Raw genomic sequence first — 24,297 nt, 5'->3', positions numbered from 1 at the left:
TTCTATGAGATGGTGTATATCTAGTGGGTAAAACAATGCCTGGCATATTGAAACTGCTCACTAGGCAGTGCATATTTTGAGCTTCCTTTGGGATGAATACAGACTCTTATCCACATAATACAACTTAAGGCCATCAGCTGTCATGTGATAGTGCCTGATGTTCTGCCCGGCAAAAAACCAGTTTTTGTTTACACTCCCTTGCTGTTCAGTTTATTCAGTGGGTTTTTGCATCCCTTCTAAGTTGCCCTGCAGAATTAATACCCCACACTACTGGTTTTTCTACCTTCCTGTCTCTGTCACCATAAGATGATTGAGGAAAGGCACTTTCCTTTCCTAGGTTGTGTTCAAAAGAAATGGTAGGAGGTTTTCCTGGCTTTCCTTGCCATCATCAGCCTATGCTATTTCTCTGTTCCCTGTGACCTCTCCTCCATAAGAGCTCAATGAGATTCTTTATTAGCAAATAGCCATCAGAGACATTACCCTTTAAGGAACACCTGCTTTGGTCCAGCACTGTGCTAGCTGTGTATGAAGAGTCTCTTTGTACTACCTTCAGCTCTTCACAAGAACTCTAAATTAGTTACTGTCCAGCCTATTTTTTGAGATCCAGAGAGGTTAAATGTGCCTAAGGTCATACAACTGCTAAGTGTCTGGGTTGGCATTTGAAGACATCTTTTTGACTCTGAAATCCATCCTCTGTTCTCTGTTTTGTGTTGCCTCAGAAATATCAAGGGCAAAGCCGTTGGCAAATAATTAGAGTATCTTCCCCACACAGAGCACCAGGCTGGGGCTGGGAGGGCCAAGAAGAAGTTCAGATGTAGGGATGTCATAAGAAAGGCTCCTCAGACCATTATCTTAGCTCTCTAGGGCTCTTCAGATTTCAGTATTTTATCTTAAAAACTAGAAAGTTTGGGGGAGGACCAGCCTTCTCCCTGCTCTCTCAGCTTAGGAAGTTCAGGCCTTTTACTTCCCAGGGACCAGGGTTCCAATGCAATGGGTCTGAGCTCCAGGCAGGGAAGGGTGACTGTCTTCAGTTTCTTCCAGCTCTGACGGAGGCGAAGGACATCTACACCCATCTGATGCCACTCTACCGCCACCTGGAAACCCTAGAGAGCGTGGAGTTTCCCGAGGTGAAGCCGCGGCTGCGACCTTTGCTCCATGTGGTCTGCCTGATTTGGGCCACATGCAAGTCCTACTGCTCCCCCGGGCGGCTCACTGTGCTGCTGCAGGAGATCTGCAACCTTCTCGTCCAGCAGGTTGGCCACCCCAGGACCCCCAGCGACCTCGCCCCGGGGGCTGGTTGTCATCGAGTCACGGAGAAGAGTAAATAAAGTATGCGCTTTTTAGGGCAGGGGGATAATTAGTGTCAACAGAGTTCTCCCTCGTGAATTATTTTACTAATCAAGCTAGTAACGCACAAAGACATTTTTAGTAGTCCCACCATATACAGTCTTCCTTTCCCCTCTGCCCCAGACCGAGGGTCTGAGGAAGGGTAGAGGCGGTGAATTTCAACCTCCTTAATGATCTGTGCCCAAGGCCTGTTACTAAGTGAGCAGTGAAGCCTAACAGTTGAGAGTGCTGCCCCTAGCGTCAGACATCTCTGTGCTGAATCCCGCATCACCTCTTGTAAGACGCGTGTACCTGGTCAAGTTGCTTACCTGCTCTGCGTCTCACTTTCCTTCTTTGTGCGGTGGTAAAAGGAAGAGGCCCACCTCAGAGGGAAGGGGGCTGATTGTGAGTCTCTGATGAAATCGCGCGTGGCAAGGCTCCGTGTGCCCTGCCCACACTAAGAACCCGGGCCTGTGAGCGCTAGAACAGCAGCCCCTTGGATTACATGCTTTATGCTTCTCCTTCCTGGGGATTCTGGTAGCACCAACCAGGGCAGCATCAACTCCAGGAGTGTGAATAGAACTGGAGGCCTTAAGGAGGTTTGGGTGGCCTTCCCCCCAAGTTGACTCCTTCTTTATCTAAGGAACTGTGACCCTGACAAAACAATGAACATGGTTAAAGAGGAGCTAATAATAACTAACACCTATGAAGCACATTGGAGGCTCCAAATTGCTATGACCTTCACGATCCTGGTCATTTTCAGATGAACCCTATGAGGTAGGCAGGGAGAGCCTTATTAAATTATTATTACTATTTAAATATGTAGACTACGGCTCCAGGAAGTTAACTAAGTCCCCAAAGGTCACCCGATCTATGACTGGAAGCCAGATTGCTTGACTTGTAGACCAGTGCTCGTCTATCACTCCACGTTTGTCAGCCAAGACTCTTTTGGTTGCAAGTGTAAGGAAACCCAACAAAGACCAAGGGAAGATTGACCTCAGCCCTGCCTTACTGTAAGGCCTTGGATGATGCCTTCAGGACCCAGTTTTTTCTGCCCCTCCCTGTGGTGGTGAAGACAGCTGTCCCACAGGTTCAGCTCTACAGTTTTCCAGGTTAAGTCTCTTAGAGGCAGGGAAGTAATTATGGTTCAAAGAATTCCTTCACTCAAATTATTTTCCTATTGAAAGTCGATAAGGATCCCTGGGGAAGAATACCTGCCCCAGCGCCAGGTAGACCAACAAAAGACTGATGGTGTCTTCTTGGGTCTCTGATCAGTCACTTGCCCATCCCTAAGCCAGTCACTAACTCTTTGGCTTGAAACCAGGTCCCAATCTACCTGTGGAACATAGGATGGAGTCACATGTTTCTTACACTTCTAAAAGTATTACTTGGGCAATTATTCAGTTCAGAGCTGGAGTTGGCAAAGTTGTGGGATGTCCTGCACTTGCAACCAGGCTTAGTGACACTCATGTGTTTGCATTGCAGGCCTCTGATTATCTCAGCCCAGAGGACCTGCTGAAAAGTGAGGTAGAAGAAAGTCAGAGAAAACTACAAGTGGTCGTGGATACCTTGAACTTCTTCAAGCAGGTGTTTCAGGACAGAAGGGAGAGTCTGCACATGTACTTCAAAGAGAACCAGGAAGTCAGGGAGTGGGATTTCCAGTCTTCTTTGGTCTTTGTGCGATTGGACGGCTTCCTGAGACGACTGCACATGGTGGAGGTGAGTGTGCTCATTCGCCCCAGGCTCCCAGCTCCAGACGGGGGGAAACAATCCAGGGAGCCAAAGAGCGAACAGAAAAATGGCCAGTGCAACATAGTGGCCAACCCTCCTTCAGTTGGAAGAACCCACAGTAAGATTCAATAACTACTTGGATTCATCATTTGGATTGATCATCACGTAATGGTGGTTCTATTAGAAGTTTTGGAAAGTGTGGCTATAGACTCATTTAGGAAGAAAGCCCAAGGAATCAGTCAACTAATTCAGTTGGTTCTCAAATTGCCCATAATCTTTAAACTTTGTTTCAGAAAAAGCCTTTCTAAAGAGTTTGATGTGCAAAATTCACATGAGCTGACATGGATGCAGCTGGCCATCCCCACAAAGAAAACCACTACTTTGAACTTACCTTTCTCCACTACAAGACTAGAGAATCCCAATGCAGGAGAAATGCCACTTTTGCGCAAAAGTTGTGTCTCTCCCCGATTATTTAAAAGTTAACGTGAACACTAGTTTAAGGACCAGGGTGATGAGACATGAAGCTTTTTCTTTTGATGGTTTTTAGCCTCAGAACTTAATGTGGTTAACAGATCTTCTAACACGTTACAGCTCAATATTTTCTGACTGAACTTTGGAGGAAGGACAGTGGGCATAATAAAAGGAGTACGTCCTTATTCTAAAATTTCATCAGGACACTCAAGGTCAAGTTCAAGATTAGGACCATAACCAAGAAAGATTGAGAAAGAATTAAAGTATGTTTCTAGCTATGATCAGCAGAGATCAGGGACGATGAGAGGGGCATGTTGGGAAGAGGCTGGGATGAATGGCATAAACTGCGGGACAGGGAGGATAAGAGTATGAGATTGAATCTGTCTATTTCCGTTCCCGAACATTGATTCAACACTGCCATTCACCAGGCCTTGAGCCGGCACTAGGGATACAGCGATGGCTGAAATATGATTTTACCTGTAAGAAGCCCTTGGCCCAGCAGCCACAGCATAGGATGCGATGGACTAGTGGAGGACATCCAAGGAGGGAAGGACACAGAACCAAGAAACTCAGTGAGGTGTATTAAATGCCATCACATGAGCAAAAGTGCTGTATTATTGGGAGCAAGAAAGAGGAATCCCTAACCCAGCAGGGCTCTGAGAAAGTGATAAGCACAAGAAGAATTAACTTTTGAAAGTGGACTAGGAATTTGCTGGGGAAAAAAAGATGAGGAAGAGCATAGACACAGAGAAAACGTATAAGCAAGAAAGCCGGAAGCTGGATCTTACGAAAAGCACAACTTAAATCCTGCCTCGGGATCAAGGAGAGTATAAGTAATTGATATGTGGCTTTCTCCTAAATGCCTCCCTCCACTAAAGCATTTCCATTGCAGCTTTTGATGCGCAGCCTCTGCTCCCCTCCCCCTCCCCCGTATTGCGCTTACCTCCCACATCAGCCCTTTTGCTGTTCAGCTGAGCTGACCAAGTGGAGTGCCTGCCATTACCATTCGTAGCCTCGCAGGCTCTCCAGCCCGGCATCGGCCCTGGGAGTGAAAGCAGAGCACAGCTCAGGAGTGACTGCGGGGCTGGGGCCCCAGCCCCACGCACAGGCTCTTGATGTGACTTTGCATATAGACAGCTGCTCTGACATCAGGGCGCCTAATCTGAGGGTTCTATTCAGTAAATACAGGAAGCCAGGGCCACCGGCCTCCCTGGAGTCATTACCCTCACAATAGCGGGCTCTCAGGCCGCTTTTTCCTTCTGCATCAAGGGTGCAGATGCAGGAAAAGCGGTTGCCCCTGTGTGATTAGAGGAGGACTTGAGTGTCACCCTGCTCTCAGTCTTCCTGCCTTGCCCACTCTTGACTTTTCTAACCTGTGCTCTGGTTTACTTATTTGCTCTTAGGGCAAACTCTACTACGTCTTTTCTTTAGCACTTTCCCCTTTATTTCCTTTTTCCTTTGCCTTCTCTTTCTACTTGCCTCCCTTCCCCTTCTGTGTTTTCCAAACTTTCTCTGTCTCCCTTAGCTCTGTGTTCACCCTGAATTTCCATAATTCTCCTTTTTCCCACGGCTGCTCCTTTCCCCTGTCCTAGCATTTTCTCCCCTCTTTCGTTTTTCATCTTCGAATCATCTGCTCAGCCTCATCCCCTTGGCCTCTAGCTCCCCCACCTCTTTCTACTCAGATCAGTGCAGCGGGACAGGGGACTATCGATCGTCTCCAAGAAGATTTCATGTAGCCCTTTAGTTAACATTCTGTGTATCTCTGTGATCGATGCCTGTTTAAATGGGATTAATCTGCTTCTCTCCAGCAAGAATTAGCATGAATCTAGCCTTATTCATCTTCCTATTCTAATACAGAATGTGGCCACTGAGACGTGGGTAGCTGCAATTAATAAATGCACAAAGCTAAGTTAATAAAATGGCATCAATGCATCTACCCTTCTACACGCTCACATCCAGAGTTATGCTACAAAGGGCTGATTTTTAATCTCCATAGTTCTCTTGCATTTCCCCCCCCTCTGATTTGTGTTGCTTTTTTCTGCATGAGAAAGTTTCATTGTGCAGATCAACTATTCCCCTCTGGGTGCCTGTTAAAATAAGGGTGGGGGTGAGCAGGGAGTGAACTGGTTGCGGGGGGTGAGGTGCGTGCAGCATATTCCTGAGCAGTCTTTCAGCAGGTCCGCAGCATGCGGAGTACCTGCATTCTCAGAGGCCACCATCCTCCTCCTCCTCACCACAGTGACACAGCTCATCTCTTAGAGAGCTTCACCTGACAGGGAAAGAGAGAACAGAAAGATAAAAAACTAACATGTTTCAAGAGCCTACCTCAAGCCAGAGCTTGCGCCCTTGCAAGGGTCCCAAGAGCAAGGCTCAAACGCGTGTACTGCAACCAACTAGCACAGCGAACCACGGCCCGCCCACTCCGTTGCCGGTCACCACACGGCTCAGGCAGGTTTAGCTGGGGTGTGTACCCCAGGGGCATGTGGTTCCAAGTTATTGCCTCTGCATCAAACCTGGATGTCTCCCAGGCAGCTCCAGAAGTCTGCCTCCTTCCCCTCCCTCCACGTTGAGAGCCCCAAAGTGGATCTGTGGTTTTACTCTGCCTTACACACTCTACTCTGCCTTTGTGCACTCTGTTGTTACAACATGATTTCTAGGTCATTTTTCTAAATAAGTCATTTGGGTAAAACTGTAATTCACATTCCATGAAAGGGGTGTATTTGACTTTACAACCTACTGAGGAATTCCCAAATGTGTCTAAAAATCTTGCCAATTTGAACAGTCAAGAATCAAAGGGGAAAAGAGCTGTTCAGCTGCATCTCAATTCCTTGCCTCACCCTGTCTTCCTGCTGGATGCTCCAGCTCCACACCATACAGTACACTATGCCACACACATGCAGTAATCACACTGAACACACCACACCACACATGCACACACAGCACAGACACATGCCACATGTGCATGCACTGACCACACATACAACGCACATACTGCACATGCATCACATACCACACATATACCCATGCTGCACAAACAGCACAGATACACATCACACACATATATACAGCACACATCATAATACATACTGCACACACATCACACCAGGCACACACTGCACACACATACGGTTGCACACTGCACATGCATCACTCACACACCACACATACACTGTACTTATATGCACTGCACTCACACAGTACACACACATCACCGGTGTACACAGTAGACACTGCACAGACACAACACAAATTGTATACAATTGCACATGGATGCACTGTACATGCATACCACATATGTACTTACACAGTGTGCACACCACACAAAACAAATGTCACACATACAACACATATGCACACACATCACAAAACACACACACACTGCACATATCCATATTGCACTCACATCATGTGCACACTATATACACAGCACAAACACGTACCACACAAATATACAGTACACATGGCATATATATCACACACCACAAATGCACACTGCACATATACATACTACACACAGTTCAAACACACTGAGAGTTACAGGCACTACATGGACACATGCCACACAATCATACAACACACATATACACACATCACAAAACACACACACTGCACATACACATACAACATTCATGCACATCACACATATGCCACATACCTCCCACACAATACACATAACACATACATCCCCCACCCCCCAAACAAACCATATACACACCCCCACATACATACCCCATGCCACGCACATATACACACACCAAACAGAGTTCATTTTTGTGCCATAATATCGTAGATGCTGCAGATCCCCTGCTGATGTTCCGGCCTGCAGACTTTGCCCTGCAAACAATGCAGTAAGTAAGCTGCTTGGAGATAGCCCTCACTGCTTTCATTATAAAATTTCTGTAAAGCTGTGATTCACTGGAGGCAGAATGATTTCCTGCTGAGGCTTTATGCGAGGTGATTAGCAGGGAGATAGGTAATAAGCTGACCTCATACGCCCGTGCTTCCCTTGCTCCTTCTGCCCCCTCCAGTCACTGCCGCCTCCTTTCATTCGGGCCTAATTGGGCCGGCGCCCCTTTCAGCCCTGCCTGAGCGTGTGGTCATGTAGGAGACCATTAGCCGCGTAAGGTTGGCCGCTGTCCTAAGGTAAAGGAACAGTCTTTTTCCCACTGACCTTTGCAGGTTTTCATCTACGGATGTCTGCTTTGTGCTCTTCCTTAATGAATTCCGAAGACATTTAAGACAGGCGCATGACCTCCCCTTCAAGTGCAGGCTTGTGTTGGCGGGCCTGGCCATTATCCCCGAGTCTGATGCTCCACCTCAGGGGCCACAGCACGAGCGGAAGCCTCTCCCATCACCCCATTAAAAGTTGCACTGGTTTTCACAAGAGCAAGGCCCAGTCGGCCCCGCCAGCTGCCTGGGACTGCGTGCTCTCTGTGGTAACTGGAAAAGAGCACGTGTTCGTCGGCCGTCGCCGGCCTCTTATCCACCAGCCTGATCGAGGGACACCGGGGCGATGATAATTCTTTACAGTGGCTGCCCTTTATTCAATCCTACCATGGCACATGCCATGTAACTCGGGTGCCCAGTGGCAAGTCAGGTCTCAGCAAATTCATTTGCAGTTTAGAGAAGTGAGGCTTAGCAAAGTTGTCTTGCTTTAAGCGACATAGTTAGTAAATGGCAGGCCAGGGCTGTGTGAAGCCTGAGTCTCTGGTCCTGTCCTAGGCTTTTCCCCAGGTGCTGCATAGCCTGCTCTTCAGGTTGACGTTTTCAGCCTTCCTAGAGCATAACGAATTTCACGTGTTCACTACTATGATGAATAAAAGTGGGTATTTGAAGGTATCATTTAAACCTCTTCTTGTTTAAATTGTCTTTCATCTGTTTTGTGGGACTTTTCAATAAATGATGAAAAGAGCTACATCAAGAGCCAAAGATGTAGTCACAGTCACTATGATAAATCTGTTTTCTATGATTGCAAGACATTGTCCTGCCAGAGTTGGGAATCTTCTCTGGAATACTTCTAAAATGCTCCCAGAGGTGGAAAGCTCACTACCTCTCATTGCAGCTCATGCTGTAGCTGGACATTTCTAAGCATTAGATGGTTTTGTTTGATTAAGTGGAACCACATAAAATTGCCATTTTTTTTGTAGGTCAAATATAATAAACGTTATAAAGCTCAGCCTCCAAGGTGAGGCCAAACCTGTTCTGTTTGCTCGTTTGTCTTCACTCTGCCCTCAGAGCAGGGCCATGCGGCGTTCTCCAATGCACTTGACCAAGACCTTGCAAACATTTAAGACACAGTTCAGCCTTGCTTTGTAATTCTCTTTCCTAATTTTCTCAATTGCTCCTGAGTCCATTCTGTCTTAGACTTTGCATTACCCTGTCACCTTCTCCTGGATGTGCTGTAGATAAATCAAAGGCCAAAGGTCATATATTTATTCATTTAACAAATATTTCTCAGCATCGGCCTTTTCCATGGACCAAAGATATAGTAGTACCTCTGGGGCATTTATAGCCTACTAAGAAAGAGAGACAGAAAATAAAAAATATATATATAATACCAAGTGCAGAGGGTGATAAAATCTCTGAAGAAAGCTTATGGAGGGTAAAAGGAGAGAGAGTGCAGGGGAATGAAGGAATGGGAACCTGGGGCTCTTTAGTAGGGAAGTAAGAATAGGTCTGAGGCTTTGAACTGAACCCCAAATAAATGCGTTGCCCATCATGGGTTTGTTAAATTAAATAAAATAATGTGAATATCCATTGTTTTCAGTGACCAGAGTTTTTCCAAAAACTAGAATGATTAAATAAATGTTTATCTAACGCCTACCGTTTACCTGTTAGATTGGAGACGAAACAACTTTGTGACCACCCAAGACCACGCTTCCTTCAAGTATTCTTGAGAAATAAAACAGTGTAACAAAGTTATAATCTAGTTTTCTGACGCAGTCAAACACATCAAGATGCGTCAGTCTTTTAAATGGTTGGAGAGTATTTCCTAAGCATTGAAATGGACACCCACAGAATTATGAAAAATAGGTACCCAAGTGACATTCCACAGCACAAACACATTTCTCCTTTAACATTGATTACGACTAAGCACGCTTTGAATGATTTGAATTACTATTTAAGTCAATTCCACTTAAGTTTAATTCATTCAATTTTCCTCCCAGTTTATAAAGTGGAAGGTATTTTAAAATATAGTCTGCCCCGTTTCTCACCATGGGTGGCAAGACCCCCGGCTTCAGGTTTATGTCTCTCTTTCCTTGGTTGGTTCTTCCCTCTTCTCTCCCCTCCCACTTCGGCTACTTGCTGACAGCCATGCCTCCACATGGGTGCGCAGTGGGGCGTGGTCGGATGCTGCCGAGGCTGCCTGGGTGCCCTCCCGGCAACGTGGAGAAGGCCAGACTTTTACCACTTCCCAACTCCTCTGTTGGTGCTGCTGGCCTTGGAGCCCCAGCCAGAGAGGAGTCAGGCAGCCTTCTGCGGGTCTGACGGGTCAACCCACCCCAGTGGCCACGGGTAGAGGGAGTTGCCTGGAGCGGAACCAGGCCCTGCTGGCTTTTCAGCATCATGACATCGTACTTCCTCTTCTTGCCTTTCAAACTTCCACAGGGTAGAAGACCCCTTCCCAGGGATCCACACCAAATGTTTGCCAAAATCACACGAAGGTACATCTCCCTCTTTCCTCTCGAAGAGGCATGCTCCTAGACTGGAAGTTATAACGGAAAGAACATCTTGATTTGGAGGTTTTGTGGTTTCAGACCAGTCTTCATGAGCGAGAAATACTACACTCTGTCGTGTTAGTTGTGTTCTGGAGGCTCCTGGCCCATCGGTGGTGACATGGCTTCCAGGGACTCAGGAGGGGCTCCTCCCCAAGGCTCTGGATTGCGTGGTCCACCTGCCCCTTAATTCTGAGCACAGCTGGGGCACTGCCACACCAACAGCGACAACAATATGCACTTACTGTGTATTCCCTGCGTGGCCGGCACTGGCCTGCACCCTGAGCCTGTGTGGCCTTGCTTACCCTTCCCTATTATTGTCCTGTTGCAGATGAAGAAACTCAACACAGAGATGTCAAGTGCTTGCTCATGGTCACCCAGTTGGCTGCGTGGGACCCTGTGCTGCTGATGCTTGGCAGGGGAGCCCTGCAGATTTATTGCCTTGGCTGTTAATAGCCAAGGTTGTTGGTGTCACCCTCTGGGCTTGTCCTCAGGACTGTGAGGGACCTGCTTTCCTGTCAGTATCCCTACGGTAGCTGTCATTCTAGAACCAGATAACACGATCCATTTGGAACTGCTTTTTAAAAAATTGGTAGTAAAACCACTAATACTGTGAAAATGTCATTATTTTATTTTATTATTTATTAGAAAACACGGAAAGGCTGAAACATAAATGTGATCTTGTGTGTGTGTGTGAATTTTATTTATCTGTGCTTTTCTTTGCTTTGTTATCAAGTTTAAACCAAGAGTTATTCATACCAACCCAATTTAATAATGAGGTTACAACACAAATCAGGCTTCACATTTCCTAAGCAACCGCCACCCCCGTGTGATTTCCAGCCCTTTCCATACTAATTTGAGCATTATCTGCAGTTGTTATCATCATCGTCATCATCATCTTAACTGTTTTGTGACTTGTCCCTGTAGGATCTCCTGAAGACAACCTTGGATTTTCACAAACTGGAAAAGCTTGAATTCAGCGGCCTCAGAGGGAACGCCCTGAGTCAGCAGGTCCAGCAAATGCACGGCGAATTTCAAGAGCTCTGCAGGGTGTTCTCAGAGTCCTCCTATGACTGCCTGGACCCCCAGAGCGCGGTACGGCTTGGCGAGGCTACCCCATAAGCTTTGTCTCTTCCCCGGATGCCTCTGGCCTATAGGGTCTGGGTGTTTACTTGCATTTTCCATTTCCTTCAGCTTTATGGCCCCAGCGGTTTTATAAAGGGAGGCCCAGTCCTAGCCATCCTTTGTGTCAGGAGAAAGATCAGGGACTTTTTAAACTGCTGAGGCCCCAGGCTGATGAATTCCAGGGTTTCGGACATGCTGAGACAGCTATGGGATGATGGTGGAGGCTGTGGCCACCCTGCAGCTCCCAAAGCTTTGAGCTTTGAGTGGCAACTGCTACATGAAGACCAGGCTCACGCCTGGGCAGAATTTTATCAGTGCCTTGGGGTGAGGTAGGGGATAAGTGAAGCATAGCCTAGTTTTTCTGATCTGACTCTGCTTTCCAAGGGAGTATCCAGGGATGAGGGAAAAGGCCAGGGATGTACAAGGTCTGTCCAAAGAATTCTAGCCAGTGTTACTATAACAAGAACAGTTTGCACAACATCGATGTAACCTGGCAGCCAAGGAGAGTGGGCTGGAACGCGCATGTGTAAACAATGACAACTTCACTATAGTAGTCAGTGGGGGCGGTAGCCAATGTTGAGTGAGCAGGTTTACTGTGCGGCCATCACGTTCAAAATGACTGAGTGAGTAGAGCAATGAGTCTGCATCAAATTTTGCGTTAAACTTGAACATTCCTCCACGGAAACTATTCGGATGATTCAGAAGGCTGCAGCTATGGGCAACTGGTGATTGGTAGCTTCATCATGACAACGTGCCCACTTATGCATCATGTCTCGTGCAGGGCTTTTTGGGAAAACATCAGATCACTCAAGTGACTCAGCCTTGCTACAGCCTGGATTTGGTGCCCGGTGACTTCTGATTTTTCCCAAAACTAAAATCACCTTTGAAAGGGAAGAGTTTTCAAACTGTCAATGAGATTCAGGAAAATACGATGGAACAGCTGATGGTGATTGGGAGAACTGTGTGAGGTCCCAAGGTGCCTACTTTGAAGGAAACTGAGGACTCATTGCCCTATGTACAATGTTTCTTGTGTCCTCTTCTATAAATGTCTCTATTTTCCATTTTATATGGCTGCTTACCTTGCAGACAGACTTTGTCTTTTTCATGATTGGAACATAAGAGCCTGTGTCTTACCCAAAGTCCAAGAAAGCTGAGATTTGTGAGTGCAAGCCCACAGGAGATAAAAAAAAGAAGAAAAAGGTCCTGACAGAAATAGGGAATGGAATTCCTGAGGAGGCAATGGCGAATTGTTGGAGAAGGAGTTCTAAGAGGCTATGAGGGAAAAGGAGGAAGAAATTAGAGCAGAAATCTTCCCTGAGCACCTTCAGATGTCTAGGGAGATCTTAGCAAACACAGGGAGATATCGCTTTCTAAACATCCCATGAGTCAAAAGTAGGGGGGGAAAAGGTGTAACACAAAGCAATCATTTTTATCATTATTTTAACTCCTGTGAATTGTCTCTATAGGATCTTCTGAAGACACCCATGTCCTTTCTAAAACAAAACAAATGATAAATCAAAACAATTCTATGCACAGGGAAACATACTATAATGTTAATATGGTTGGGTTTGGGAAGTAGAACTATACTATGTTGTTTTATTTTTGTCTTTTTATTAGAATATGAATTACTGTTGTACAGCCATAATAACAAATAAAAATAATTCCACAAATTAGGGATTTGAGTTAAGTTTCTCTGTAAATTGCTGTATCCTAAGAGGAGGATAATGCACTTTGGGTCACCAGATAAAATATAATAATTGGGACATATACTAAAAATAAATTCATTGTTTATCTGAAGTTTAAATTTAAATGCATATTTTATTTGCTAAATTTGGCAACCTTAGGAGCAATGACTAGCTGTTGTCTTAACCAGTAAAGTGTGCTTAGAAGTAGTGTGTATTAGTTTAAGTAGCTTACTTTCCTCCTAATGGCCAGATAGTTTGGTTACCCTGAAAAGATAGGATTTAGACTTGGGAGAGGAAGGGAAGTAGGTGGTGTGGTGGAATAGCCCCGTTGTTGGGCTGCTGCTGTTGAGGTGGCCTCTGGGGGGGCATGAGCTGGCACTGTGGGTGATAGAGAAGGGGCTTCAGAGAGCGGAAGGGGCACAGAGAGAGAGTAAAAGGTGCCAACCTCACAGTTTTGCTCTCTCTAACGTTTTATCTAGGAAAGAAAATGTTGCCATCATGGAGTAATCATCTACATGGATAAAATCTAAGTCACGTCAAGGGGAATTTTGGAAAATGAAAATAAATCCGTGGTATAACTGATTGAAATACAAAGATTACTAGTAAAGAGTGTAAGGGGACTGTCTTTTGCAAAGTCGTTTTTCATTGTCTATCTGATGTCTCTTCAGGAATTTGAAAATGACGTCTCTAAGTTTAACCAGAGAGTAGAAGATCTTGACCGAAGACTGGGGACTGTCTTTATCCAAGCCTTTGATGATGCGCCTGACTTGGAGCATGCCTTTAAGGTTTGTACAAGTAGAGTGGGAGCCACCCCCGTGCTCGATTCTACCCCCTCCTTCATCAGAGGAGGGGAGGGATATTCTTCCCATTGTTTTCGTCTTGCAGATATTAATTGTTCTCATTAGTCTAATAGAGACATGTTGTGAGTGTCCTAGGGCAAGGGAGTGTGCGGAGTTGGGCTTTTTAAGTTTGTTACTAACGGTTTTCTGAAAACATGATGCTTACCTTGGGTCTTACCAGTAGGATACCCATTAAAAGTGAAGCTGTCTGCTGTGGTCACCATCCTGACTCCATGGTTCTGTAATATCATGGCTCTTTGACTACTGCTATCAGGTTGGTTCAAGCTGAGGCAAACCAGGTAATTGGTTATAGCATTCAAGTACTAGTAACTAGAATAAGAAGACTCGTGCCCTTGCCCTGTACTGCCCAGATCAGATGGCACCGGAACACGGAGAAGGTTTAGGACGATGAGTAACTACATGGCTTCATGACTGAGAATTCTGAGTTGTGGGACATGAAGGCACAGTAGAACATGGTAGATGGTCTGTACACTATGAAGAGACTTAACTTGTAAAGCCTGAAGGATTAGAGCCAGAACTGATCAGTGGAAATTATAAGGAGGCAGGTTTTTGGCTCAATAAAGGAAAGAGATTTCTGTCAAAGCTATTGAAAGACAGAATGGACTTTCTTGAGACGTATATGTTTCCAGTCACTGAAACTGTCCAAACATAGACTGGAATCTGTGCTCTTCTAGAAAACTGAGTAACTCAAAGTGCCCAGCTTCCTTACTCCTGGAATACACATGTATCTTTCACATGACCTCTAATAAATGCCTGGCCTTCCATAACTCACATAGGAGGGATATTGATTTCTCTCTCCTAGCATTTGAATGGATTTCAAAAATTAGTTCAAGAATTAGTTCTCTCTGAAATTTTTGTCTTGCTCCTATTCTCAAATTTTAGCCTTCTAAATTCTCCTCAGCATCTAGCCTACTTAGCTTATTTTTTTTTCTTTCTTATCTTCACCCTCCTTCTCTGTTTTAGGTCTTTTTTAAAAGGTCTTTTAAATATAGATCAGCTTGACCTTTCTGACAACTTTAAATTTTCTCTTTGTTTTCTCCTTTACCCAGATTCTTATCTCCCTGGAGGGTCTGAGGGGTAACTTAGCAGACAGGAACTCTCCTGCTTTCAAAGCAAATGAGAGATGGGCAGACTATGAATATCCACTTATTAATAATTATTGATCCAGTTGCACATTAACAATTGTTTGACCTTCCTACATTGCTAGATATATGAAAAAAAGGACACAAGATTTATATAACCTTGAATATACTGAATCTGTGACTTGTTCCTCTTCCCTCTCTACCTCTTCTGCAGCTGCTAGACATAGCAGGCAACCTCCTGGAAAGACCTCTGGTAGCACGAGATGCATCGGATAAGTACCTGGTGCTCATCCAAATGTTCAACCAAGAGCTGGACACAGTGAGGATAATCTACAGTCAGCATGTCCAGGAGGAGGCAGAACTTGGTAGGCTGGCTGCCAGGGCATTTGGATGGGGAGTTCTACTGCTGGGAAGCCTGGCTGAGGGCACTACCGCGCCACGGTGTGATGTCTTCGTTTCTATTGCAATTCTTAGATGCCCTGTCTTATCTGTTGGAAAGTCAAACACAAGTTCAATTTAGCTTTACAAACATTTTTTGAGTCTTTGCTACATGTAGGACAAATTTCTGGGCACAATATGCAGGGGCAGGCCAGGTTAAGGAACAAACTAATTGATGCTACAGGGTGGTTCTTCAAGGAGCTCGCAACCAGGTTCAGAATTACCTAGCAGGACCTAAGTAGTCCCTGACTTGAGTTATAAAGAACTGTAATAAAACAAGATAGGCTGTGGCTGGGATAGTCCAGGGGGAGTTTGTGGAGGAGGCGGCCTTGAGCCAAGCCCTGAAAGCTGGGGCGACTGACAGCCAAGGAGAAGAAGCAAAGACCTCCAATGAAAAGACAGGAGAGTGTGTGGCAGGCACCAGCTGGACCTGCCTGGAGCCAAAGTGTGTATACGGAGAGCAGCTCAGCCACAGAGCTCGGGGCCAGACTATGAAGTGCTCTGAGTGCCATATTTTAAAGAATCCGGAATTCGTTAGTTGGCCAGTAGGAAATTGTCCAAGGTTTTTAAGTAATCGAACAGCAGGACCACCATGTCTATAAACAGGTTTCATACCGAGGTCATTTAGAAATGCAGCCACATAGGAAGACATTCTCAGAACATCTGTTGGCCTCAGCTGCATGTGGGACCATCCCTCATGACATCCAATCAGGAACAGAGTTTGAAAACTCAAGTGCCTTGTGAGACCAGGTTAGTTTTCTGGTGAAGGCCTCCACAGCACCCACCTTCCAGCCCCCAACCCGTGGGGGCAGCAGCCCAGCAGGGGGCGCATCGGTTCTCCATGCAGCGTCCACTGGGCTGAAATCAGGGACTCGGCTGGGCTGTCTTCTCATCTGGAGGCTTTGGGGGAAAATCCACTTCTGAGCTCATCTTTGTTGGTAGAATCCAGTTTCTCGAGACTACAGGACTGAGGTCTCTATTTCCTTGCTGGCTGTCAGCTCAGGGCCACTCCCGTTCCCTGCCCCGAGGGAAGGCTGAGCCGCTGCCCCTACCATGCAGCCAGGGCTGGCACCCTGAATCCTTCTCATACGTCAAATCCCTGGCTTCCCCTTCTGCCACCCACGAGAGAAAACGCTCTGGTTTTAAATGGCTAACCTGACTAAGTCAGACCCACCCAGGGTTATATCCTCGTTTTGTTGAACGCAATATTATTGCTGGAGCAATACATTATCATAGTGCAGTTTCCCCCCACACTTACAGAGGAGAGGACTGTGCAAGGGTGGGGTCATTTGGTGTTATCTTAGAATCTGTGCACCGGAGATGTAGGCTGAGCATAAGTCAGGAAGTGGTAGGGTCCACAACAGATTAAAGGAAGAGACCACAGTTCAGCTCCAGCTGCTGCTTAGAAGCGGAGGCTGATTTTTGCCAGATCTTCCAATTTTCCCAAGGAAGCTGGAAATTGATTTTTTAAAAATAAAATCTCATAATTGTTAAATCTTGACAACTCGTTATAAGCAAATAAAAGTAAGAATATCCAGTCTTTGCTAACTCTGGTCAAGTACTTTGTAATCTATCTACATGGCCTGTCTCATTCATAAGCTTATTGAATTTTCACATAAACCATTTTATAGATTAAAAAAAAACTGAGGCCTGGAGAAATTAAATTGTCTATTACAGCAGAGTTTCTCAACCCTGACTATACAATTAGAATCCTCTTGAGAGCTTTTACAAAATACAAATGATTCAACCCCGCCCAGACCTATTAAATAAGAACAGAGAGGGCAGAGTCCAGGCATTAGTATTTTTAAAGACTGCCCCCTGCTCCCTAACCCTAACCCTGGGGATGCGGATGTGCAGCCAGGTCGAAAATCACTGAGGTGAAGTCAGAAAGACAGTGAGCGGCAGAGCTGGGCTGGGGCCCTTGTCCTCTGACCCTGGTTCATGTTGTCCCCAAGGCCACTCTTTCTATTCCTCTGCAGAACAGGGGGGTTCCCCAGGAACACCACAGCTCAGTGTGAGCAAGGGTGCCTTCAGCCTGTGGGGGCAGGTGAGGCAAAAAGTGACGGGAGGTGGCCCCGGGCAGAGTGGGGCTGGGTGCCAGGGACGTCACCTCACTCAGCCTGGCTGTGCTGTGCCTCCAGGCTTCTCCTCGGTGCACAAGAACATGCCCTCGGTGGCCGGTGGCCTTCGCTGGGCGCAGGAGCTGAGGCAGCGCCTCCAGGGTCCCTTCGCCAGCTTCGGACGCCTCGCGCATCCGTGAGTACCTTACTCCCAAGGGGACTCTGCTCCTGCTCTGGATCCTGACCGTGGTGGACATGCGACTCACTTACCAAAGGCGTGAAAATCATCTTTATTTCTTTCCATTTTTGGCATCTAACCAGTGTCTTTGTCTATTTGGGCTGCTCTTACAGAATACCGTAGCCTAGATGGCTCCCAAACGTTAGGATTTATTCCTTGCAGTTCTGGAGGCTGGGCAGTCCACGACCAAAGGGCTGGTAGATTCAGTGTCTCGTGAGAGGCCACCTCTGGTTCATAGACAGCCGTCTTTCGCTGCGTCCTCCCGTGACAGCAGGAGAAAGGGAGCTCTGTGGTCTCTTCTTACAAGGGCACTAACCCCATTCATAAGGGCTCCACCCTCGTGACCTGATCACCCCAAAGGCCTCACTTCCCAATACCACTGCATTGGGGAACTAGGCTTTGACATGTCAATCTGGGGGAGGGAATATGAACATTCGGTCCATAACACCCAGATGCCCGCTGAGCTGATGACCCAGGGGTAAACGAGGCTCGATGGACAAGAGGCTGATCCCTTTTCCTCCGTGAGCTCCATTTCCAGAGGAAACTTGGGTCAGCGTTTTCAGGCTCTGTGTTTTTCCACGTGCCTCCCTCGGACACAGGCCTCTGTGCTCCTGAGGCCACCGGAACACAGGGGAGCCCAGTGTTTCCCGAAGCTTGGTGGGAGGACCTCGTGTGTCACAAGGCCCTGGGTGCTTGTTAGAATGCTGGTTCCCGGCCTTGCCCCTCACCTGCTGAATCAGAATCTTGGGGCGGGGCGGGGTGGTGCCTGAGGATCTGCTTCCTCCGCAAGCTCCCTCTCCTGCGATTCTGACAGTGACCAGGTTTGAAAGCCACTGGCCTACCTCACAGCTGGTGCTGGAAGCCCAGCCAGGTAGCGGCATCCTGGCTGCTGTGAGGGAGAGAGGAGAGCTGCTCGTGAGCCGTGTGCAGGCTGCTGCCTCGGGAGGGGCAGCCTTTCTCAGAAAGCCCTTGGCTTTGGCAAACACAACAGAAACAAAGGAACTGAAGTCTGGGCTTTGGCACCAGGGTTTTTGGGGTTTTTTGGGGGGGGCTATAGAGGGCCTTAGAGCCCCTCTGGCCCAGGTGGCAAGACTGAATGCTTTCAGGTGGGAAAAGGTGCTCCGCACCACTAATCCTCAGGGAAATGCAAAGCAAGACCACCCGAGAGACCACCTCACACCTGCCAGAATGGCTGTCGTCAAAAAGGCAAGCGATAGCAAGTGCTGGCGAGGATGTGGAAAAAATGTACTGTCTTGTGCACTGTCGGTGGGATTGTAAACTGGTGCAGCTGCTATGGGCAGTTCCTAAAGCAGATAAAAACAAAGCTACTATATGACCTTAGCAATTCTACCTCTGGGTGTTTGTCTAAGGAAATAACATCATAATGTTGAAGAGATAGCTGCACTCCCACGTTTATTGCAGCATTTTTTACAACAGCCAAGACATGAAATAATCTAAGTGTTTATTGGTGGAGGAATGAATAAACAAAATGTGGCAAATGTATATAATATTATTCAGCCATAAAGAAGAAGGACATCCTGCCATTTGCGACATGGGCGGACCTAGAGGGCATTATGCCCGGTGTAGTAACTCAGACAGAGAAAGGCAAACACTGGACGATCTCAGTTACATGTAGAATTCGAAAAAAAAAAAAGCAAAACAACTCAGGAACAAGAGATCATGTTTGTGGTCATTTAATTATCAGAGGCAAGAGTGGAGGGTGGGGAAATGGATGAAGGTTTTCAAAAGGGACACACTTGTAGTTCTAGGATTAACAAATCCTGGGGGTGTAACACACCCCAGGATGGCTGTAGGTCACAGGGTTGTATGGGATGTTTCAGAGTTGTTATGCGAGTGCATCCTAAAAGTTCTCATCACAAGAATAAAAACACATTTTTTTTTTTGGTATCTATAGGAGATGATGGATGTTAACTAAACTAATTGCAGTAATTATTTAAAAATATATGTACATCATTATACTTTACACTTTAAACTTACTCAGTGCCGTGAGTCAATTGCATCTCAGGAAAACTGGGACAAAACTTTAAAAGACTGAACATTTCTAGAGGCAAGGAAGAGGATGCAAAACGCCAGAATGGGGTCTGAAGGGCGCCTCCACCCCAGCATCCCGTGTTGCTGAGCAGAAAATGTTAGAAATCTCCTGAGTGCTGGAGAGAAGCTGAAAATCGAGGTTTTTGTGTGAAACACCAACCTGAAATTAGCTGCGGAGAAGACCCGGAAGTCTGGGTCTCAGAGCTCCTGACCCAGGGATTCCCAGCCACTGGGAGGCTTGGCCTAGAGTTCAGCTGAGGCCTCATCCTCTCAACCGTACCCCACCCCTCCCCGCCCCCAGCCCAGAGGGAGAAGATATCTGAATGGGGAGGGGGTGGAAAGGCCCCTTCTAGGGCTGCGGACTGCGGTAGCTGTCATAGGTCCTGGCCCCTGAGAGCAGACTCTGAGATGCACGTGCAGGGATGTAGAAGGGTGCTCTTGGGAACGCGCCTGTGAGGGAGTGGGGGGTGCGAAGTGGGCGGCGATATGGTTGCTAGGAGGCCTCCGCCGCTTCTCTGGGGAACGCTCGCCCTGCAGGGTTACCTGGGCTTTGGACCCCGACAGGAGCTAGTTGGTGGATGTGGGCCGTGTGAGGGAGGTGAGAGACCCGGGCGGGGTGGGTCTCGCTGAGGCCGTTCCCACAGAGAGGCAGCCTGGCTGCCTCTCCGACCAGCAGCCAACACTCCTGGCCAGAGCGAGATGAAGGGATTGGGCGGCTAGGAGAGCCTGGTCCTGGGAGGGGGCCCCAACAGCAACCCACCTGTCCTCTGCAGTTCCCATGGTGATTTCCAATTGTTCTAAAAATGAATTCAAAATTGCACTGTACCCCGTAATATATATTTATTTGTTATTAGAAATGTATGCCCCACCATGAATTGAAGTACTATCTTCCAGGAGCTTTTAAGCACTCATTCCTGTGACTTCTCAAAACTTGTAGGCAACTGCTGCAGGCCCCGGTGGGTGAAACCGCTCTCTCCTCTGTGTGTGTGACGTGCCCCTGAGTTGGCTCTGACCCCGGCTCCTGGCGACCCTATGGATGGGCGACCTGCACCGTGTCCTGTCCTCACTAGCTCTGCGTGGCTCCCGGGACGCTTTTGTGGAGTCGGTCCCTCTCATATTTAGTTGTCCCTTTTTCCTGCTGCCTCCTGTTTTTCCCGGCATTATTGTCTTTCCCTCTTTCAACCTCATTCTTCTGCAGGTGTGAAACGCAGGTCAGGGTTTTGAGGTTTGCAGACACCCCACTGCTGGTGAGGGGAGGGCTGGGTGTGAAGCCCCTTCTGCTTCTCCTTGCTGCCTCCAAGAGGCAGCTGCTTATTTGCCGTGGAAGGAAACTAAGTGGCTGGAAATCCCGTGCCTTCTCTGCCAGCGTGAGGGCTTACAGCGAAAGCTCAGGGGATCTTGTGAAGAAACCCTGGCTTGGCTTAAAGAGTGAATGGATTTTAAAGAATCTTTGCAATAAGCTGCCTCACTTTGCGGGTAGAACAAAAAACAGATCCACTAACACAGCTAGCATGAAGGCTTATGAAAATTATAGGTATTTTGCCAATTTTCCCAGGACCTGGGCTCTCATTGTGTGTTGCCGAGGAGCACCCAACGGGAGCAGGAACGGGTGGCTGGGCCCTGGGCCCGCCTCTGCTCACGCGCCTCTGTGGGCCTCACCATTCCTGTGGGGGCCCCGGGGGGGTCAGTGCATGCGAGCACGTGTGTATATGTGCCTGTGCAGTGCATGTATGTGCATTGTGTGTGCACTCATTTAGGGGCTTGAGATGTGGGAGGGAACTTCATGTAAACATGTCAATGAATAACAGGGCTTCTCATAATATGTCCTACATGGATTTCAGAGAAAGGATAAAAAATACATATAAAAACAATATGTGTGTGTATATAAACATTGTTATATAAGTATATAAAACATTGTTTTATATATGTTATATAGTTTTTGTTCTAATGTATAATGTTATAGTTTTTTCCTTCTATACAGAAAACTATGACATCTAAAATTTTTCTTCTGTGTCTCCATTTCCCTTTTATTGAGGTTTTTGGGGACCTAATTTATCCATGCGTGACTGGCTGGGCCGGGGTGAAGGGTTGGTGGAGCCAGGAGGCAAAGGAGGGGCTGCGTGCTTTTCAGGAAGTGCCAGTGCCCTCTAGTGGCCACCAGAGGATGTTCATTAAGGAGAATTCTGCCTCCTTCAGGGGCATTTGGAAAGCAGCCCAGGAAGCTATTCAATCTCTTCCTTATAGAATGCAGTTTGTTAATCAGATCATTCTTTTTGACTTCTTCTAATTTGATAGCACTTTTTCTCTCTTTTGTATGAATAGTTGCCTGGAATCTGCTGAAGGAAAACGAATGATTCAAAAATATGAAGCTATGCTTTCATTGCTGGAAAGGTAAGCAGTTTCTGGGACTGTGGGATTGTGTTGTTCTGCAAATTGTATAAACCTCCCTCCTCCTCAACCTTCCCTCGTCCCCCGCCGCGCCAATGCCTCTTGCAGTCCCGTGTTTGAGCAAATTCCTCAGTGGCTGGGAAATGTTACTCGGTGTTCTATGTTATAACCACATTATCTGTGAGCACAGGGATTCTGGGTTGCAAACGCAGGGTGTCCGGGGAATAGACACAGACTCTTCTCCACAGTAGTTTGGCTGGGAACGTGGCCTGGCTGAGCCGGAAGTGGGGCGCTCCTCCTGGCTCTCCGAGATCAGGGTCGCGGAAAACTGTGGCAGCTGCTCACTAAGCAGAAAGCAACAGTTCTTGTGGCACAAAGAAAAAATAAATTTTAAAAATATTTCCTGTATCTTGTCATAGACAAAGCATACGAATGGAAATTTTACATGGGTTCATAGTTGTCCCTGCTTTAAAGCTGCAGCGAGTCTTTTGCGCGGGGTGTAGTGCCCGCACTGTTACCAACACCGACAATATCGCTGCGTCCCCTGGATGGGAAGCCTGTCCGTGGCGCTCTCGTCTCCTGTCTCCTTAACGCGACAGGAGAAGCCCTCCCTTGTCTTTGCTTCCCTCCCCAACCTCAACCTTTGCGCCCTTAGCCTCAGGCGTTCCCAGCACATAGTAGGCTGTTTCCCACCTCCACCCTTTGGCCAAGCTGCCGTGTTTGCCAGAAGCACTCACTCCATCACTGCCCAACCTCTACCCGCCACCAAGACGTAGTCAAGCAACACTTCAGTCCCTCCTGCCCTTAGGACCGTCACCCCCACCCGCGTCATTAGAGGCCCCACGCCCTGTGCCTCTCTCTGGGACTGCTGGCTGCATTCTCTGTTCACCTGTGGTCCCACCGTCAGCGGAACTCACCATGGCTGCTGAGTCATCCTTTTATCCCCCAAGCCCAGCACAGGGGAGGTACCCAGTCAGTGTGTGATGACCGATGGCAGACGTCTGTAAGCGACGTGATTAGTATGACAGCAAATCTTACCCAATAGCTTATTTCAGTGTTTACTGACATGAATCAATAACTTTCATCGACCACAAAGGTCACATGGATCCTCTCTTTCTATTCTTCTCTGATTTAATGTGCCATCTTTAGAAATCAGGGGTTACTTGGGGGAGTGTCCATGCCTGCCTGTCAATGACTTTACCTTAAGAATATATTCAGGTATTTTACTAGTGGTATCGTTAGTTCCTAAAAGAGATAGTTTAAATAAATAGATAAATGGGCTATGTAAACAGATATGTGGTCCATATAGGTAAATATATCTTTATATGTAGATATATATGTTATCTCTATCTTCAGTTAATCGTTTCCAGACGTTGGGATGGCCGGGCATTGGGAGCTTACGAAGTGGCTGTTGTTTCCTGTTCTTGCAGGTATGAGACAAGGCTTTATGAGGACTGGTGTCACACGGTATCGGAGAAGTCACAGTACAATCTTTCCCGGCCGCTTCTGAAACGTGACCCAGAGACGAAGCAGATTACGGTCAACTTCAACCCGCAGGTAAACCTGACACCAGGAACTTCTTATTGGGTTCCTGGAGAGTTTCACTTAACTCCTCTGATTTCAAAGGCAAAAAGGCTTTTTATCTGAATGTGAAAAAGCTGCTCAAAAGAATTCGCACCCCAGATTTCCTTTTAGGGATCAATCCTGTGGTGTGGTGTTTTCTTAAGTTGCCCAAAGTTTGCATTTTCTCCAGGGTTAGCCAGTATGTTTGTTTTGATTTTGCACAACAGAAAATAGTACAAAATATTTTTTAAACTTTTCATGTAATAGCAGCTTTATCACATACTTGACTTTACATACAAAGTTAGAATGGCAATTATACTTAAGATTCACTCATCAAAAGTTTAACTATATAATAGATATGCACTTCTGAAATTTCAGAAGGCATTGAGACAGATGTTGCTACCCATCTCTGGACGGATAGAATAACCGCGTTACTGACCATTTCGTGCCAAACAGTTGACTGGCCCGCCTCGAATGCCTGCTGCTCATGAAGGCAGTTGACTGAACACGGGGAGGCCAAGCAAGTGTAAGACCTGATTCCTGCTCTCAAGGAACCAAGGCT

General features: G+C 46.9%; 1 protein-coding gene across 2 annotated transcripts in view; it reads left to right on the top strand.

The window, feature by feature from the left end:
* DNAH9 (dynein axonemal heavy chain 9) overlaps window positions 1-24,297 on the top strand; it is a 301,438-nt gene that overhangs the window by 15,762 nt on the left and 261,379 nt on the right. For both annotated transcript variants that reach the window (XM_054571228.1, XM_054571229.1), the window contains exons 5-12: window positions 1,042-1,253; window positions 2,812-3,045; window positions 11,172-11,339; window positions 13,723-13,839; window positions 15,211-15,361; window positions 17,576-17,690; window positions 22,107-22,175; window positions 23,603-23,729. In XM_054571228.1, coding sequence (XP_054427203.1) covers window positions 1,042-1,253; window positions 2,812-3,045; window positions 11,172-11,339; window positions 13,723-13,839; window positions 15,211-15,361; window positions 17,576-17,690; window positions 22,107-22,175; window positions 23,603-23,729 — 1,193 coding nt within the window. The remainder of the gene's footprint in view (window positions 1-1,041; window positions 1,254-2,811; window positions 3,046-11,171; window positions 11,340-13,722; window positions 13,840-15,210; window positions 15,362-17,575; window positions 17,691-22,106; window positions 22,176-23,602; window positions 23,730-24,297) is intronic.

This window comes from Pteronotus mesoamericanus, unplaced genomic scaffold (genome assembly GCF_021234165.1).
Source record: "Pteronotus mesoamericanus isolate MK-2021 breed Mesoamerican mustached bat unplaced genomic scaffold, CSHL_Meso_final contig_22, whole genome shotgun sequence".
Taxonomy (NCBI): domain Eukaryota; kingdom Metazoa; phylum Chordata; class Mammalia; order Chiroptera; family Mormoopidae; genus Pteronotus; species Pteronotus mesoamericanus.
Note: the sequence above shows the minus strand (reverse complement) of the source record. Positions and strands in the feature narration are given on the sequence as shown.